General features: G+C 24.5%; 1 protein-coding gene across 1 annotated transcript; it reads right to left on the bottom strand.

The window, feature by feature from the left end:
- Positions 1 to 1,388: 1,388 nt before the first annotated feature.
- Positions 1,389 to 13,308, bottom strand: LOC145840867 (uncharacterized). Its single transcript, XM_082948206.1, has 9 exons — positions 13,214 to 13,308; positions 12,541 to 12,595; positions 8,258 to 8,431; positions 7,106 to 7,264; positions 5,128 to 5,279; positions 4,765 to 4,857; positions 4,136 to 4,216; positions 2,934 to 3,035; positions 1,389 to 1,698 (listed from the first exon to the last, which is right to left on the bottom strand). Coding segments are annotated over exons 1-9 (876 nt in total). The 5' UTR covers positions 13,273 to 13,308; the 3' UTR covers positions 1,389 to 1,697.
- Between the last annotated feature and the right edge of the window lie 4,647 nt (positions 13,309 to 17,955).

Below are 17,955 nucleotides of genomic sequence, written 5' to 3'. Positions count from 1 at the left end.
CTTTGAAGAAATAAATACAAACGTTTCATCAAATACAATTAGTGTTGAAAATTAAGAAATTCAGACTTAAAGTTTCGAAAGTATAAATGTAAAACACATTGTTAGTTAAATCGTATATTTTTAGATATAAATATTTTTTCATAGTTTTTAATATTCTCTTAGTCAAAAAGTATAGAGAAAAGTTAAGGAAAGATTAGTAAAAAAACTGGGATAAAATATACAACATTTATTTATGAGATTTGGCTTTAGATTTAGCACACAGAATAATCAAAATTTTATCAACCTTCACTTCAGCTTATAAACGTCAAAAGAGTTTATACAAATATTAAGTTTTTTTAATATAATACTTTAAAATACACAAAATGCTTCGTAAATTCTTAACGTCTTTGTTATAATTAGTTTTTGAGACCATACATTAAAACCTTAGAAGAGTTTTTATTAAAACCTACATATGAAGAATCATTCTTAAAAAATTACTAAACTTAGCATTGTCTTAAACTGCACTTGAATTGTTTTTACGTTTCTCAAACTTAAGCAAAAATGTTCCACTTGTTAGTAAAAATCATATAAAAATTCACTATAAGCTTTCGATAAGATAAGGTATAAATTGTTGCATTATAAACTATTGACTATTTTATCACCTCAGTTTTCTACCAAATAAAACAGTAGACAAATAGTTTGATTTAAAACAGTTAGGAAACAACTAGATAACTATTAAGACCAACTACGGAGCCTATATAAAACCGACGTAGTATACAAACTATAAAGGGGCATAAAATATTTGTAATAAGCATTAAGTAACAAATACAAAAAGAAAATTTGATTATTATTGAATTTACCGACAAATACTCAATAAGGTTAAAAACTTAATAGTACTTTTCTAATTTTATGACCTCACCTAACAAAGAATATTAGTGTAAGTTAGTCCTTAAAGATTTAAATTTACAATATCATGAAATTAAAATAGTTTAAACTGTAATATCAATAAAACATGGTTTCACAAAGTTATGTCATAAACTCCTCTTTTTAAAAAATTTAAAAACGATCGCCATCAATTCAACTTTACAAATGCCTAGAGTACTTTGTGAACTCGAATTTCTCGTGAAATGTTCTTATTTAAGCTTTTTAATACAAACCCCCTTACTGGAGATCATTAATAAACTTTTTAAACTACTTTAGTAACAAAATCTTACTAATTAAACTAAAAAAAATAAGTTTAAACATTAGATATAAAATTAAATTATTATTTTATAACAAAACATAGTTTTAATCGAAATTTTCAGGACTTCTTTTTATTAATGTAAAAATGTATACAAAAAGTAACTTTATTAAGGCAGATATATAAAAAAGCAAAACTAATACAATTAATTTTACTCTTTAAAATATAAAAAATGTATAGTAGAATTGAATGTATTATAAACAAGCTTCATTTCAAAGGGCCTGCAATTTACTTAAAAATTTTTTTTTAATAATTTAGTGGAGAATGTAGATAATAAAGTTTAAAACTCATTGAAAGTATAATTTGTAATCTTAGAATGTAATTCATCAAGGTAAGCTAGCAAAGCATTGGAAGAAACTATACAACATTTTTGAATATGATTCATAAAAAAAAAGTACATGATATGTAAACATTCATCAAACAAAATTCATTTAAAATCACTCATAAGTTTATTGCTTCATTTCATTCTTAGGTCCATTCTGTAAAATTAATAAATAATAATCAATAAAGTGTTACAAAGAAAAAATTACTGACTCAACGTGATCACAACTACAAATATAGAATTTTTATTAAAAAAAAATTAAATAAAGATAACAAATTTAAACTCTTATAAAACACTAACCATGTATCTTTCAATATAAAAATAATCTTTTGGGTGGATTTAACAAAATACAATTAGAAACTATTTTTATTGATATTTTAAAGGACCAATTAGTTAAAACTTTTAGTATAGAAACTTATAAAAAACGACTAATAAAAACATTTTAATCACATTGTGTATGATAAAAAGTTGCATAAACTATATTGCACAAGATAGGTTAGTATTTAAGCAAAATATATAACTTAATTTTTAATCATTTTTTACTAGAAAATAACACTTTTAACAAAACATTTCTATAATTATCTTTTTTTTTTAATTATGAATGTTATACTTAGCATTTTAAATGATTAAAAAACTAAATTATAGATTTAAGAAAAAAAACTGCTTTTTATTAACAAATTAAAAAAAATTACTTAACCTTACAGAGGTATAACTAATATCTAAATAATTTAAATTAATTACTGATAATGTATGAAATTGAATAAAAGAGGAATGTTTTAAACTTTTAATAACAATTGTAAACTATCAAAAAATTTTGTAACATATGGCTTAATTAGTTTAATTGGAGAGCTCAAAAAGACTATATTCATGTTAAAAAACGATTCACCCCTTTACATTTTGGTTAATAACCCCTTTAATATTTATTAACAAGTGTACATGGAAAATAATGTGATGATACTTTCCACAGAGCCCACTTGAAGAATAATTTATTGAGAAAATTCGAGTTTAAAAATAACAGAACATATTTTTCATAAAAACAGTAATACTTGTTTAGATGGAAAATTAACTTATGCACTGAATATTTGTACAGTTTAATCTTTAACTATTACGTCATAGTAATAACTATAATTGTTTAACTTTTGTATTATTGTTTAGCAAAGTGCAGTTCATTTCAAACCTACAGCTGATGATTAAAAACGATATATTTTAAAAATGAAAAGCTGTATAACAAGATTGAAAAATTATTACTGACTAAGAAGAAATGAAAATTTAAAGAGAAAAATGTTACATCGCTCATAAAGAACCAAAACCAGGAAAAACTAAGCAAATAAACACTAACTAAAATTTTTGTGTGTAAAATTTTGAAAAATAGTATGCTAAACAAATACTAACCAGTAAGAACTGTTAGAAATATCTTCACACTCGGCAGCCCAATCCGTAATTATTTCTACATTTTTCAACGGAGATAACTTTGGTGCTTCAATTTCATCTTGACTATTGAAAATGTTTTCTATTAACATTACTTTCAAAAATTTATGTATATTAAAGTACTAAAAATATTTTTAAAAGTTTTAAAATCTTTTAAAACTTGCACAATATATTTGACCTTATCAAGCTATATTATTTAGTATAAAGTGAAAAAAAGATTTGAAACTATTAAACTACACATAAATCAGTGTTCAAAACCATATTTGAGTTAAGATACTATATACATTATAAAAAAACTATTTTTATAACTGAGCTGTAGAATGCTAAATTATTAATTAAGGCCATAGATAGTCCAACACTTTTTTTTTACAAAAATTAACTTTGGCTTTTATATGCTTTAAATTCTTTAAACACAAACTACAAGCCAGTTTTTATAGAATTCAAAAATATCAATTAACTTTTGAGATATTTTACTTTTTGTAAAAAGTTTCCGATACAAACGTATAGGCCGCAAATTTTTTGGGGTCAATTTTCTCGGAAATTTTAAAATTTACTAAAAATCTATCTCCTCCTTCATTTTACAAGCAATCTACTTCAAATTTTCAGGAAATGTTCCTTATGTTTAAAGAAAAAAAATTAAATTATATATTTTGATAATTAAAATTAATAAAACTTATATCACAAAAATTTTTTAAAATGTGTTTTTTTTTTCAAAGAAAAAATATTTTTACAAATTTTATTAAATTCTTAAGTAACGTTTTTTTTTTTGTTATTGTATAAAGATTAAACTGTTAAAGTTTGAAAAAGATTGCTTGAAAAATGTAGGAGGAGATAGATTTTAAATAAAACAGTCTTTTTTTGCTGTTTTAGTTTTCCCTTCCCATAGGGAACCCATTATGCGGCCTGACTTTGACTAGTCATTTCTCAAAAAATAATTCGATTTTTTTTAAACGATAAAAAGCATCTTGAAGTTTAGAAAACCTCTATAAAATAAAATAAACTTGTAAGAAACATGGCTTACCCCCTATGACCTTAATTTTTAATTATGTTATACATTTATTCAAGTTATTTTTATAATTTTCTCTTTCTATTAGAAATTTAGTAGCACAAGAAAACAAACAAATAGGTATTCTATTTTTATTCTAATTCTTTAATAAAAAACTAACTTTTGAAAATCTTTTTTATCTGGTGAATTTTCTTTCTGCTTTACCTGGTGAACTTTTGGGGTATTTTTTGGATATCTTGGTCTGTAAAAAGTTTTTTTTTTTTGACTTAGATAAAAGTTTAGCACAAAGCTAGCAATCTTTTAATTGTAAAAATTTATAAACCATTTAGACAAGATAAACTATATATCAATTTAAAAATATTGTTTATTCTAATATTTTTAAAATGTGCTTTAAGTTGGATAAAAAGAACAACTTGAAAAATATGTACTCGTATTTCATGTGATAGTAAACAACTTCTGATTAAAATTATATAATACTAAAATAATTTCATTAACAGTCTACTAAATCTTTTAAGACATAAACCAACTACTTTAATAATAAATAAAACTTAAAAGTTATAAATTTTAATTTTCAATAAATAAACAAACTAAATAAGTTTAAAAATAAAAAATACAAATATTGTTGTGAAACATAGCACTATAAAATAACTTTATAGTGCTTTATAACCTGAAGCTTTATAAAATAAGTTTCATGTTATGAACAACAATCGACAATTATAAAAGTTTTAATGTTAAGGATAAAATTCAGAAATAAATTGTCTACAAATGACTGATTGAAACACTACAAACTTTTGGAAATTTTCTTTTTTTCTGTTATCATCAGACTTAGTTTGAAACCTGTCATCATGTTGAAATCCACTAAAAGTTGACTTTCCGCTTCGTCTGTTTAATTTTATTATGTAAGTAACCGAATATTTTTTAATTCAATATTGAAAACGTCTTGTAATTTTCCACGACTTAATAAACTTTAAGCTCTCCTATGAAAACTAATGTTTTCTGATAACACTTAATTGTATTTTAATGAAATTTTGTTATTATTTATTATGATTAAAACTTTATAAACTTATCATTGTTACTATAAGCTCTATTTTACACTCCCTCTAATATGATGTAAAAGATTTACAATATTGTTAGTTTTTTCTAAATTCTAACTTTTTGTTATTGAAGGCCCTGCTCTCAAAGTCGTCATCATTCTTTACTTTGGGGAAATCCCATTCTCTCCCGCCAACTTCTTTACTTCTCTTCTTTCTCTCGTTTTCCCGCGCTTTCAACCACTCCTGGTGTTTCTCGTCATGTTGCGATTTCTAAAAAGTATTGCGCATATTATATCAAAAACTAAAATTTTTAATAAAATAAAATTATGACATATTATGACATAATATACATTATGACAGATTAAACTTGTTCAGTCACTCCAATGAATTACCTATCCCAAACCATACTCATAAAATTTTTACTGCACATTACAGCTTAAAAACGTCAAATGTGCTATATACAGTGTAACAAGCAATTTATAAATTTTACTTCATGTGATATTTATAACTAGAAAACTTTAAAAATAACATCTAGCAGTATATACTTGTTTTTTATTGTTTTTAATTTTTAACTTTGCTGTGTTTTTTTTTTGCTTTCCTTATTGTTAACTACTTTTAATACAACACTTAGATATGGAACTTAAAAAAAAAACACCAAAAACTTATGATATAAGATGTTAAACAAAATAATTGTTCTAAATTTGTTTAAAACTTTTCAAGACTTTTCAAATAAAGTTGCATGAACCATAAATAGTGCTTTTTAGAAATAGATCTTGTGTTAGCTAAGCTATTGGGATTTTATTAGAATTCTGAAATTAACAGTAGCAAAATTTTATATTTAATTTCATTAAAAGTGCTTTTTTAAAGAAATATTTTTTCTATACCAAGTTTTATAGAAACTATAATATTGTAAAAGTTTATATTTAAGTAAAAGAATATAATAAACGGCTTTTTAAAACAATACTTCTATTACTTGCCAATTATTTTTTTATCTAAACTTTAAATTACGTAATTTCAAATTTAAAAAGTATTTTGGCTCGCGGCAATATTTTAGTGTGATTATCGAAAACGTGATAAAGAATATTAAAAATAATGTTTTAAAATTATTTATCATATGATTAAATTTCAGAACAATTAAACTGTGCATGCAAAAGTTATAGCTTTACTTTGTAAATTTATCTTAAGAAAAATCATTAACAAACATTACATAAACTTTTGAATTTTTTACAAAAAATAAAAATTATCTATTTCTAGACGCTAATTGTTTTACTTTATCTGAGCAAAAATTATTAACTATAATGGTTAGTAAGATTTCAACACATATGTAAAATATATGCAAGCTAAGATATTAAAACCACGTTCCTATAAATTTGAAGTTAGGGGTTGTTAAGTTTTTTTGAGAAATTTCTTACAGATTTTCTGAATTTCTTCCAGGTTTTTAAAAATACAAGACTTTGGGTCTATTTTTAATTTAACGCTAAAGGTAAAAATGTGCTAAGTAGTATAACAACATTGAAAAGATACTGTAAAGCTACTTTAGATGTAATTTTTGATAAAAAAAAATTTTTGATGATGATAAAAAATTATCTATATGGTAGACTTCTCATGTTTAAATTAAAATGTTATTACTTAACATGTAAAAATTGTACAAAATTCCTGTTTTTTTGTGATTTTTGTTCAAAATTCCAAATTTTTTTTTAAACTTCAACAAATTCCAGGTTTTTCCAAGACTCTAGATTTTTTGGCAACCCTGTGAAGTTATAAATTTACAAAAAAAAATAAAATCAAAACTCAGTGTAAAGGTAAAATTATTGAATTAAATGTTAACATTAAGTATTCGTGAGTTAATATATATATACTTTATAAAACTTATCTCGATTGAATAGCCAAAACTATTTTGTTGTAAAAATCACGTGAAATTATTAGAATGATTTTCAAATTATTTTTTTTTACTAAATATAAACTAGTCAACAGTCAAATACACAAATATAGTATGTACTTAACAAATTAATAATTTCTCACTGCATTAATTAATAAAGCCAATAATAACAACAGTTCAAAACAAAAATAAATAACAACAACAGTTCAAAACATACTTTTTGGATGTCAGGATTTCTGTTGACAACTTGCTGTCCCCTCCTACCCATATGTGCATCGTTTCTTAGCAACGGGTTAGGGTAATCGCCTGGCAACTCAGCTGCTGGTTTCCTTCCTGAAACTTCATCTTTCAGCGGGTTGCTATGGTGTCCAATGTCCTGTATGTATATAATGATAATAATATTATAAACTTTTATAATAAGTTTTTTTATTTGATCATAAAATTTGAAAACATTTCTTTTATAGATCGATTAAAAATGCTCATGTTTAATAAGTTTAACCCCTGTTTTAGTACATACTTCAACTTTCAAATAAGGCCAATATAAACTTGTATAAATTAAATGTTTAAAATCTCCTAGGGCCTTAATAATATTTGCATAAAACAAAAAACTACAGTTAAGTTAATAAATATAAGTTTAAATACCAGAGACTTAATAAAAAATATAATTAATAGTGTAAGAAATTGATCAATACATATCAAACAGTTTATAATATGAAAAAAAAAAACATTTTTAACAGTTTTTGTTAAAAGTATAATATATAAATATTTTCAATAAAAGCTGATAGTTAAACTCAACAACAACAGAACTATAAGATAAACAAAAAAAATCAAGCAAATCTTAAAGTTTTTAATGGTGTAGTTGTTTACACGTATAAGGTAAGTTTATAACGTCATTGAACAAATATCACAAAGAGCGTTTTGCTTATTTGACATTAATTAATAAACCCCAACAATCATATTATAACTAAGAATATAACTACATCTAAACTCAATTAAGTTCATTACTTGTTATGAAACAAAAGTCCTTGACATTAGAAAATAAGACAACATTTAAACAAAAAATACACCCATTTTTTTAATAAGCTCATTTTTTGCCACTTTTACAATGAATATAAAACATTTTTATATCCTATAGAACAATGTCAACAAACTGCGGCCCGCATTGAAAATTTTGTTTCAAATCGTTTAATACCAACTTGTTTAAAAAAACAGTGTGAAGTTTTATTGTTATCTTGAAAAGATAATCTATCAACTTTTTTTTTAAATAATTAGTAAAAAACATTTTTAAAGCACATAAAAATTGTTCCTTTTTCAACCTGCTGACCCCTGCATAAACATAAACAAAATTTCAATTAGCTTAAAAACAAACTTTTGAATTTTGTGACTGGTTTGTTTCTTTAGCAGGACTGTCATCTAACGGATTCACAAAAGGGTTGTTGAATTTCTGATTATTTCTCCTATTGTTCCTATTGTTTCTACCTCCCCTGTTATTGTTGTTGTTATGTTTTCTTGTTGTGCTTGGGCTTGGTTTATTAGCAGGTTCCTGTTAAAAATAAATAAAAGTTTACAAAATCTACTAATTTAGGTCTATATTAAAGGCTAAACATAGCATCTTACTCATAGCTAATAATAGTTTAAACTTTAGTAATAATCTAGTTATAAACAATATTTTATTTGTACTTACACTTGAAACTATTTATTTTTTTTACAAAGTTTAATGAAATTTAATTTATAAACCAAGCAAGAAAATCAAAGAGTGATAACTGTGAATTCAAATGAAAGTGATAAACTTACTGTGTGAATTTGGTTCTGATAAACTCATAGCACAAATATTTTAAGTTAAAAGCTAAAGTAGAATAATTAAAAAGAAGTTATGTATAAAAAGCTAAGTTACATGAAATTTTAACAATAATAAAAATCAAATACACAGTTAAACCAATTTAAGTAATAACTACACAAGACTCATTTTAGATAATAACTATTATAGAACATTAGAAAGTTAAGATAGTAATTTTTTGTTGAGTTACAATGTTTTTTTAATACTGAAAGATTAAAATATGTTCAGAGAAAACCAAAACTATTTTCTTTCTTTTTTAGAAATAAAATTGAAAAACTTATTACGCTTCCTCTTAAAGATTTTTTAAAGTTAAACTCAAAAAAATGACTAAATACAATTAGAAGTTTTGTAAACATAAGAAACTAACACTTGCAAAAGCAGTAATCCAAAAAAGTGTTCTTGATGCCTTTTTATAGGAAATGTTTAGTTGGTTTTAAATTGACTTATATACAAACTAGTTATTTGTTAAATATATTAAATGTAAGTTCATGCTAACGCCATGGTTAAGTTAACATTTCAGTGAAAAAATAAATATTTTAAAAAATCTAATTTTAAAACAGGGTTTTACAAACTTTTTTTTCAGAGCTTGCTCCCCCTTTGAAGATATTTAAAAGTAAAGCCCTCTCCAATATTATTTTTCAAAAGTGTAATGTGTGCAAGAATATATCAAGGAACATTTCCTGAAAACTTGAGGTAGTTAGCTCAAAAAATGTAGGAGAAGATAGATTTTTAGTGAAATAGTCTATTTTTGCCGTTTTAGATTGCGCCTCTCATAAGAAACCTATTGCTGCCTCCCACTTTAGCTATATCTCAAAAATTGTTTTTAATCTTTTTAATCTGTAAAAAGCATTTTATAGCTTAGTAAAAACTATATAAAATAATATCAAAAACCAAAAAAGGGTGTTTAACCCCCCTATGCCCTTAATTTAAATATTACAAGTGATTATTAATCATAATAAAATGTAAGAACATTTTCTGAAAAGTTGTTCAAACTTTTTGAAAAGTTTTTTTAGTTTTTAAAGGTTGATAAAATGTAATCAAATTTTAAAATACTTTAAAGACTTCTAAATATATATTAAACTTATCATAAAAATACCAAATTTAACAATAAATTTATTTATTCAATTTTTCTAACAGAAATGTAAACCTTTTGTTTGGAATTTTGGAATTACCAAAAATAAATATTTGGAAATAACTTAATTCCAAAACTACCTTAAAATATATAAGTGTCAATATAAAATATTACTTCTAGTGTGATATGCAAATATTGTGTTGATAAATATATACAAAGGCATAGGGGGGGGGGGGGGGGGGGGGTAAAACACATTTTATTTTAAACTTGATCATATTTTATAAAGCTTTTACTAAGCTAGAAGATGTTTTTACAAATTTAAAAAAATCTAAATAATTTTTTGAGATATAGCTGGTCAAAGTCGAAGGCAACAATAGGTTCCTTATGAGAAGCCCAAACTAAAATAGCAAATAACTAGAAATCACTAAAAATCTTTATCCAGCTACCTTAAACTTTCAGGAAATGTTCCCTGCAATGTTTAAAATACTCTATTTAAAAAGTGAAAATAAAAATTTTATAACAAAAAACAAACAACAATTTTTTGTTTATTTTTATATAAAATTTTTATTTTTAAATTTTTAATAATTCTTTCCAACAGAATTTTTTAAATATTATAAGGAACAATTCCTAAAAGTTTGAGTTAGTTATCTCAAAAAACCTAGGAGTAGATAGATTTTTAGTGAAATAGTCTATTTTTGTTGTTTTGGTTTGTGACTCCCAAAACAGGGTTTATGCGCGAATTTTTTTTCATTTAGCCTGACTGAGACCAATTTAGCCTGTCATTTTTTCAAAGTAAGGAAAATCACCTTTAGAAGTCATTTTAGGTATTGGGGGGGGTCTTGATTAGTACTATTGTAGTCTACGACTTCAACCAGCTTTATCTAAAAATATTTTGAGCTTTAAAAATCTGTAAAAAGCAACTCATAGCTTAGTTACAACTCAATAAAATAAGACTAAATTGTGAAAAAGGTGATTTACCCCCCTATGCCCTTAACATAACAAATTCAGTGATGATGTAAACATATTTAAGGGCATAGGGGAATAAACACCCTTTTTTGGCTTTTGATCTTATTTTATATAGTTTTCACTAAGCTACAAGTTGCTTTTTAAATATTTAAAAGATTCAAAATAATTTTTGAGATATAGCCGGTCAAAGTCAAAGGCAGCAATAGGTTCCTTATGGGAGGCGCAAACTAAAACGGCTAAAATAGACTATTTCATTAAAAATCTATCTCCTTTTATGTTTTTTGAGGTAGTTATCTCAAAAAACGTAGGAGGAGAGAGATTTTTAGTGATTTCTAGTTATTTGCCGTTTAGTTTGCGCCTCCCATAAGGATTCTATTGTTGCCTCTGACTTTGACCGGCTATGTCTCAAAAATTATTTTGATTTTAAAAATCTGTAAAAAGCAACTTGTAGCTTAGAAAAAACTATATAAAATAAGATCAAAAACCAAAAAAGGGTGTTTACCCCCCCCCCTAAGTTGTTGAATTAAACTGTAATGTTTAAACTGCATTTTTATTATGAATTTTTATTATTATGACGTATATAATCTACTCAAAACAAAATGATGAAAATTCTTAAAATTTTTTTAGAGATTCAACAAAAGCATTTATTTTTACAAATACTGACTTAATTTGTCTTTAATAACTAAATCTTTATTTAGAAATAAATTCACATCCCAATTTGATCTTAAAAAGATTTCTCAATTTTCTTTAATCAAAAATTTTCAAGCATTTGAACTGAGAAAACTGAGATTCTCAAATTTCTAACTAAAAAACTGATTTAGCCTGACATTTTTCAACTTTAAAAAAAAAAACTGATTTAGCCTGACGCGCACAAACCCTGCCAAAAGGAACCTATTGTTCACCTCCAACTTTGACCAGCAATATCTCAAAAATTATTTTCAATCTTTAAAATCTGTAGTATCTTGTAGCTTGGTAAAAACTATATAAAATAAGATCAAATTTCAAAAAAAAAAAAAAAAATAATATTAACCCCCCCTATGCCCTTAAACATTGCTTTAGGATTTCCTAACTCTTAAACTATCAAAACAAAAAAATGTGTGAGCTTGACTTAGTATGAGAATATTAGGTATAAAAATTGTTTATAACAACTTCTTTATTTATAAATATTAGCAATAACTTTTCTATGCTTGGATTTGGTTTCAATTTTCATATTTTTACGTTCTGCTGTCTTGACATAAGCCAAAGTTATTGGTCCATAAATAGTAACTCTTTCATTTGCTGAATTGACCCCAGTCAAAGCAAGACCTTTTGGCAATGTTATATTAGCACCACACTAGAGGACAAAATAAAACAAGAAAACAACAATTATTAAAAAAATGCTAGATATTTATGGCTTGAACAACAGTATTTTAATTAAATTTAGTATTACTGTATACTGTGTATTTATTTGAAATACATAACAACTACTGAACCTATTGTAAAAACGAAAAAAAAAATGTACAACTTTTCTTAATTTTAAAAAACAACTTGTATGAGTAAAAGTAAATGAAAGTTATTGCATGTAACAAGTAAAATAACTTCATAAAACTAATAAGTTTTTAATTACTACATTTTACATTATCAGTTAGTAATTCAATGTTATAAGTGTTTTGCTTCACATTACTGTGCATACAAACTATCAGCTATATCAAAAACAGGTTATGATTTACCTATATTTAACAGGAAATAAAGTTCACTTATCATAGTTTATTTCAAGACAATTCAAAATATAACTAACATTTGATGTGTTATCATCATTGTCTTCTAAAGGATTAAAACCAAGGTTTGTTGACCTGTATAATTTAAATTTTGTTGCAGTGAGAATAACTTACAAATCAAAAAATTAGCTTATTTTAATTTAAAAGTATTTAGAACAATTTTTTTTTAATATTTAAAATACAATTTTTTAGATCATTGCAATTGTTATAAAACTGTAATAAATATTTTTGAATATAGCTAAACTGTAATATTTTGTGTATAAAACATATACAGACCTAGAATTCAATAATTTTATACTTTATTAGTAAATTTTTTGTTTCAAATACTGTATACGAAGACTTTAAGTTTTCTAGACTTGAAAAATTGATAAGACCTTTAAAATATGTTGAACATACTTATAACTTTAGTAGTTCATAACAACATAATTAACTTATACTTTTTTTTTTAATAATATAGATTTTAATTAAGTAACAGTTCTAGTAATTGCACTAATCAAAAATATTTTTTTGGTATGATTTTGCAAATTGTATATTTTTTTCGCGACTGGTTTCGGTGGCAAGAGATTGCAACGTTTTCAAGCAAAACTTTTTTATGATTTTGATTTTTCTGATTTTGAAAACATTCATGCCTGAAAAATAAGCCCCACCTTCTAAAAAATACTTAAATTACAACCATATTTTTAATTAACTAACTTTGGTTTATTGCTTCTGTTTCTTATCTTCATTTTACCTAATCTTTTCTCAATATCCATTTTAGTTTACAATAAATTACAATGAAGGCAAAATCTGTGATTAATTAGTTTTAAAACTGTTTAAAACAATTCTTAATGTTCTTTTTCTTTTACTTATTTTTACCTAATTTAGATACAAGGGTATAAATTTGGGATTTAGTTTTAAATTTTTTTTATGAATAGCAAATACTGTGCAAGAAACCTAAATCTTATTAAACACCAATTTAGTCTAAAACTTGAATATTTGTCAGAAGTTTTAATTTTAAAATCTTAAAAATAAACTGTTTGTACTTTTTTAAAACAACTTTTTGAGATGTTCCTTCAAAAAAAAAGTAACAAATCAAAGCTCTATGCAGCTTTTATATTAAAAAAGACAGTACTCATTATGTATAAATTTATATATATATAAGTTTATTTCAAGATGTAAAACTTAAAGGACTCGAGTTTTGTGCCTATGCACTCATCAGCTTCAAAACAAGTTTAAATTAAAGCACAAAACAAAAACAAAACACAAATGAAAGTTAAAAAATGCAGCATAAATAGATTATGACGTAATTTTGAAACTATCAAAAATCATGCAAAATTATATGATCATCATATCAAAAAATAAATATATATTATTACCATTAATTTATTCAAAGTAAGATTATTTTAATCACATGATACTTTAAACTGTTGTTACTTAATCTTTAATTGTTTGATGATAATAAAGTACTTTACTATGTATAACAACAAAAATTTAATTTAAGTTAAACTTAAAACTTAGCTTACTATGTAATTTGGAAGCTAGTTAACTTGGTAACTACAATTTAGTTTGCTCAAGTAAAATAGTTCAAAAATGTAAACTATAAACAAATGTTTAATAATAATAGTGTCACAACTTTCATTTACTTAATTAAAATATGCTTTTAACACAAGGTTGCTGAATGTCTCTGGCAAATTTTCTCCAGGCTTCAAAATTTCCTCCAGGTTTTTATAAGTACAAGTTTTTGGGTCTATTTTCAGTTTAAAGTTAAGTTTAAGGTAAGAAACTGTGTTAATAATATAAAAACATTGAAAAGATATTATAAAACTAATTTAAATTAAATGTGTTTTTTAATTAAAACAACTGATGAAGACAAAAAATATATATATAGGATAAGAATTTTTGTGTCAAATCAAAATTTTTCAACTAACATGTTAAAATTGTTAAATATTCCAGGTTTATGTGGTGATTTTGTTCAAAATTTCAGGTTTTGCCAGGTTTTTTAGCCAAAATTGTCAAACTCCAGGCTTTTCCAGGTTTTCAGGTTTTTTTTGGCAACCCTGTTAGCAATATTTTAACTACTACAAACTGACTTAACAGGTTTTTTTTAAGCCTTCAGATATATTGAATAAAAAATAATTGGATAAGTAGCTAACAAGAAACATTTTAAAATGTTAAAAAATAATATAAAGTGTAATGAAAATATGTCTATATACATCATTAATCTTTATAATGAATTGATAAAAAGTTTTTTTTTTTCCTGAAACATAAATCACCAGCCAAAATAAATTCAACCATTATACAAAATATAATGTGTTTTGAATTGGAGAATGAACAAATTTTTGCAAAACTACAAATTATTATACTTCAGTGTTCAAAATATAAGTTGTGTTTATATTAGTTTTGTCTCAAACAATGCAAAGTGAACTTAATGTTATAAAGTTATAAGTTATAAGTCTGATACATTAGTTTAGTAGTTTAAGATAACCGGAATAACAAGCAAGAATACTTTGATTTTTAATCATCTATACAAAGATATAGCACAACAGCCATTGTTACATATCTTAGCCCAAACGCCCAATATCTTTTCAGCAAGACATTTAAATTTAGAACGGGACTTGACGTTGACTTACCTTAAGTAATTAATTAAAATATCAAATTACTTATTTCTGACAACTCTAATGTCTTGTGAAATCAAAATCAAACATATTTTATTAGTTTTTATTACATAAGTTATGTTTATCTTTTTACAATTCTTAAGAAGTTTCGAGATGCTTTAAAGTTGTAAAAAGGTAGTTTGATAACGTTTAACAACATTTACTTATAGTAAAACATTAATTAGTACTAGTTATTAGTTTTTGTTACTTAACTTAGAATTTTTAACTACTATACAAATTTTAGTCTCCTCTTGTCCTTTGTTTTTGTGGATAAATTTTAAAACCACGTCTAAATCTGCTGTTACGGTGGTTAGTATTTTGATAAATTTTAAAGCTATAGAATTCTGCCTATTTGTTGATTTGTGTCCTGTTGTCGTCCTCATCAAATTATCGCCAGAAAATGTTACGATGTACCGTTGCTACAGTCATACTAAACGTATTAAAGTACTTTTGTACTGAAGCGTTCGTTAGTGGGTAAAATAGAACAAACCTGCCTGATGAGGACGAAATTTGTCAATTTGTCTTTGTTGAAGTTTATGCGGTGCATTCTAGTTTTACTAAATTTAGATACAAAAAAAGAGAGACATCTTAACTTTCCTTAAGATCACATTATGTTTTTTGTCTTTTGTATATGTTTTGCTTTTTTTTTACCAAAGTGCTATTTATTTTAATTTGAACCAGCTGAAATTTAAGACTTTTTTTTTTGTTTTTCTGAAAAATATGTTCTGAAATTTTTAATTTGCATTTTCTCATTAACTATTTTAAAGCCCTTCATGTAAGATTTGTACAAAGTGATAAAGTTTAAATACTTACCTTATTTTCTATATATTTTTGAATTCTTTTTAAATAATTATGAAAATATACTCAAGACTAATTTATGTTACGATTTTACATTGTCTTCACTAAAAAATTATTTAGTGTAAAAGTAACATAGACAATTATAACTTATTAGAGTTCAAAATATCCTAAAATATTTTATGATAAAGTATAACTGTACTATATTGTTGTTAAAGAATGTGGTATTAAATTAGTTAACAAATGTTTCTTATGAAAACTATAGTTTTTTCAGCATTATTTAGCAAAATGTTAAAACACCTAAACAAGTTTTGGTTAACTTAAACTTGACATAGCTTTAAGTTTTGAAAAGTAATTTTTTTTTTCATGAATTTATTTATTTTTTTCATGAATTCATATTTTTTTTCATTAAGCCCTTTCCAAAAAAATTTAAATAGTAATTTCCCTCTCTAAAAACATTAAAAAAAAAAAAACCTTAAACCTCTTTTTTGCTTTATATCACCAACTCCAAAAAATCTAGTGTAACTTTTCAACTAGAGCCTTTATTCCCCTTACATTGCAGCTTACGGCACCTCTAACTTTTTGAAATAGCCCACTTTGAGAAGCCCTAACCTAATTTTAATTTTAAAATTACGGCCTTTTTTCATTACGAATTTTATGATATCTAGAAATTACGTTTATATGGTCACTTTACTAGTCACCGCCCTCTTTGGTCTATTTGCAGCTTATTGCATCTAAGTTATTGAAAAGGTCCCCATCTGACGCATTTTAAGATACCCTAAAAATTAAATTGAGAAAATTAAATTGACTATTTACAACTTTTTTTCTAAAGTTATGAGAATGACATAAAAATTTTTTTTAAATATTTAAAATAACAAATGTTTTAAAGTTAAAATGTTTTATGAAACAACAAATATTAGTACCTTTTATATTAGTTTATTGATGGAAAAAAAAAATGCTCAAAATATTTGGTCCTAAGATCTGGTACAAAACGAACCTTCAGGTAATCGACTCGCACATCACAGATACCTTTTAAGGTCTTGTCTAGGACAAAATTCTTATCTTTAAGTATCTTTTAAAATGTTTATCAGCATAAATTGATTTTGAATGCAGCACTTTTAAGAACTTTGAATAAAGCTAAACAAATATTTTAGCTGGGTGAAAATAAACCTTTCTATCATTAACTTAAGAGGCTATTTTCTTAATAATAGAAAACTATAAATTTCAAAACAGCTGGACTTAATAACTAAAATAACTTCATTTACAGCAGGTAGCAGAAGCCAAATACAGGTCCAGACACATTTTATTACAAAAATGTTGCTTAAAAGACGCATTTTATAATAAAGTCTGCCTCTGGCCGCAGTTATTCAAAATACTTATATCAAAAACATTTAATACATTTTAAAACTAAGTGTGTAAAGAATAAGCAATAAAAAAGCACTAGCAATGATAAATTAATAAACTATAAGCAATATTTGGAAAGTATATTTTAAAGTCACTTTGAGCTTGAACAATTCTAAAAAAGTCTGAGACAACAATTTTTCTATTTATACCCTTGTCACAACCCACCTTTACTAAAATATTAAAAGTTAATGAAAAAATAAAGTTTAAATGATTAAAGTTAATAACAACATGGATAAAACTTCCTTTGCTAAAAATATTAGAAGTTATTGAAATAATAAAGTTTAAATAATTAAATTTGGAAATAACATGAAGAAAACTTCTTTTACTAAAAATGTTAAAGTTAATTAAAAAAAAAAAGTTTAAATAATTTAAACTAAAATAACATAAAGAAAACTTATTTTTTTGCTTACTCAGCTAAAAGTGAATTTAAGTATACTAGCCGCCCTACTATAAGACATTATTACACTTTTTTTTTATGTTTTTAAAAGAGTATACTCTAAATTGTTAAGTTCCTCGTTAGTATTTGACTTTAAAGGCCAAATTTAAAGTGTGGGCCGCAAATTGCTAATCCCTGATCAGACATGTTAAAAAGCTCTGCTTTGT

This window comes from Thalia democratica, chromosome 7 (assembly GCF_965202585.1).
Source record: "Thalia democratica chromosome 7, ktThaDemo2.hap1.1, whole genome shotgun sequence".
Classification (NCBI taxonomy): Eukaryota; Metazoa; Chordata; class Thaliacea; order Salpida; family Salpidae; genus Thalia; species Thalia democratica.
Note: the sequence above shows the minus strand (reverse complement) of the source record. Positions and strands in the feature narration are given on the sequence as shown.

What these genes read in the sequence shown, in the direction of transcription:
- LOC145840867 (XM_082948206.1), bottom strand. Translation starts at nt 13,272, where the DNA reads ATGGATATTGAGAAAAGATTAGGTAAAATGAAGATAAGAAACAGAAGC. An exon ending in AACAGAAGCAATAAACCAAA is followed by an intron (nt 12,596 to 13,213) that starts GTTAGTTAATTA and finishes TAAATTATACAG; the next exon opens with GTCAACAAACCTTGGTTTTA. An exon ending in ATGATGATAACACATCAAAT is followed by an intron (nt 8,432 to 12,540) that starts GTTAGTTATATT and finishes TATTTTTAACAG; the next exon opens with GAACCTGCTAATAAACCAAG.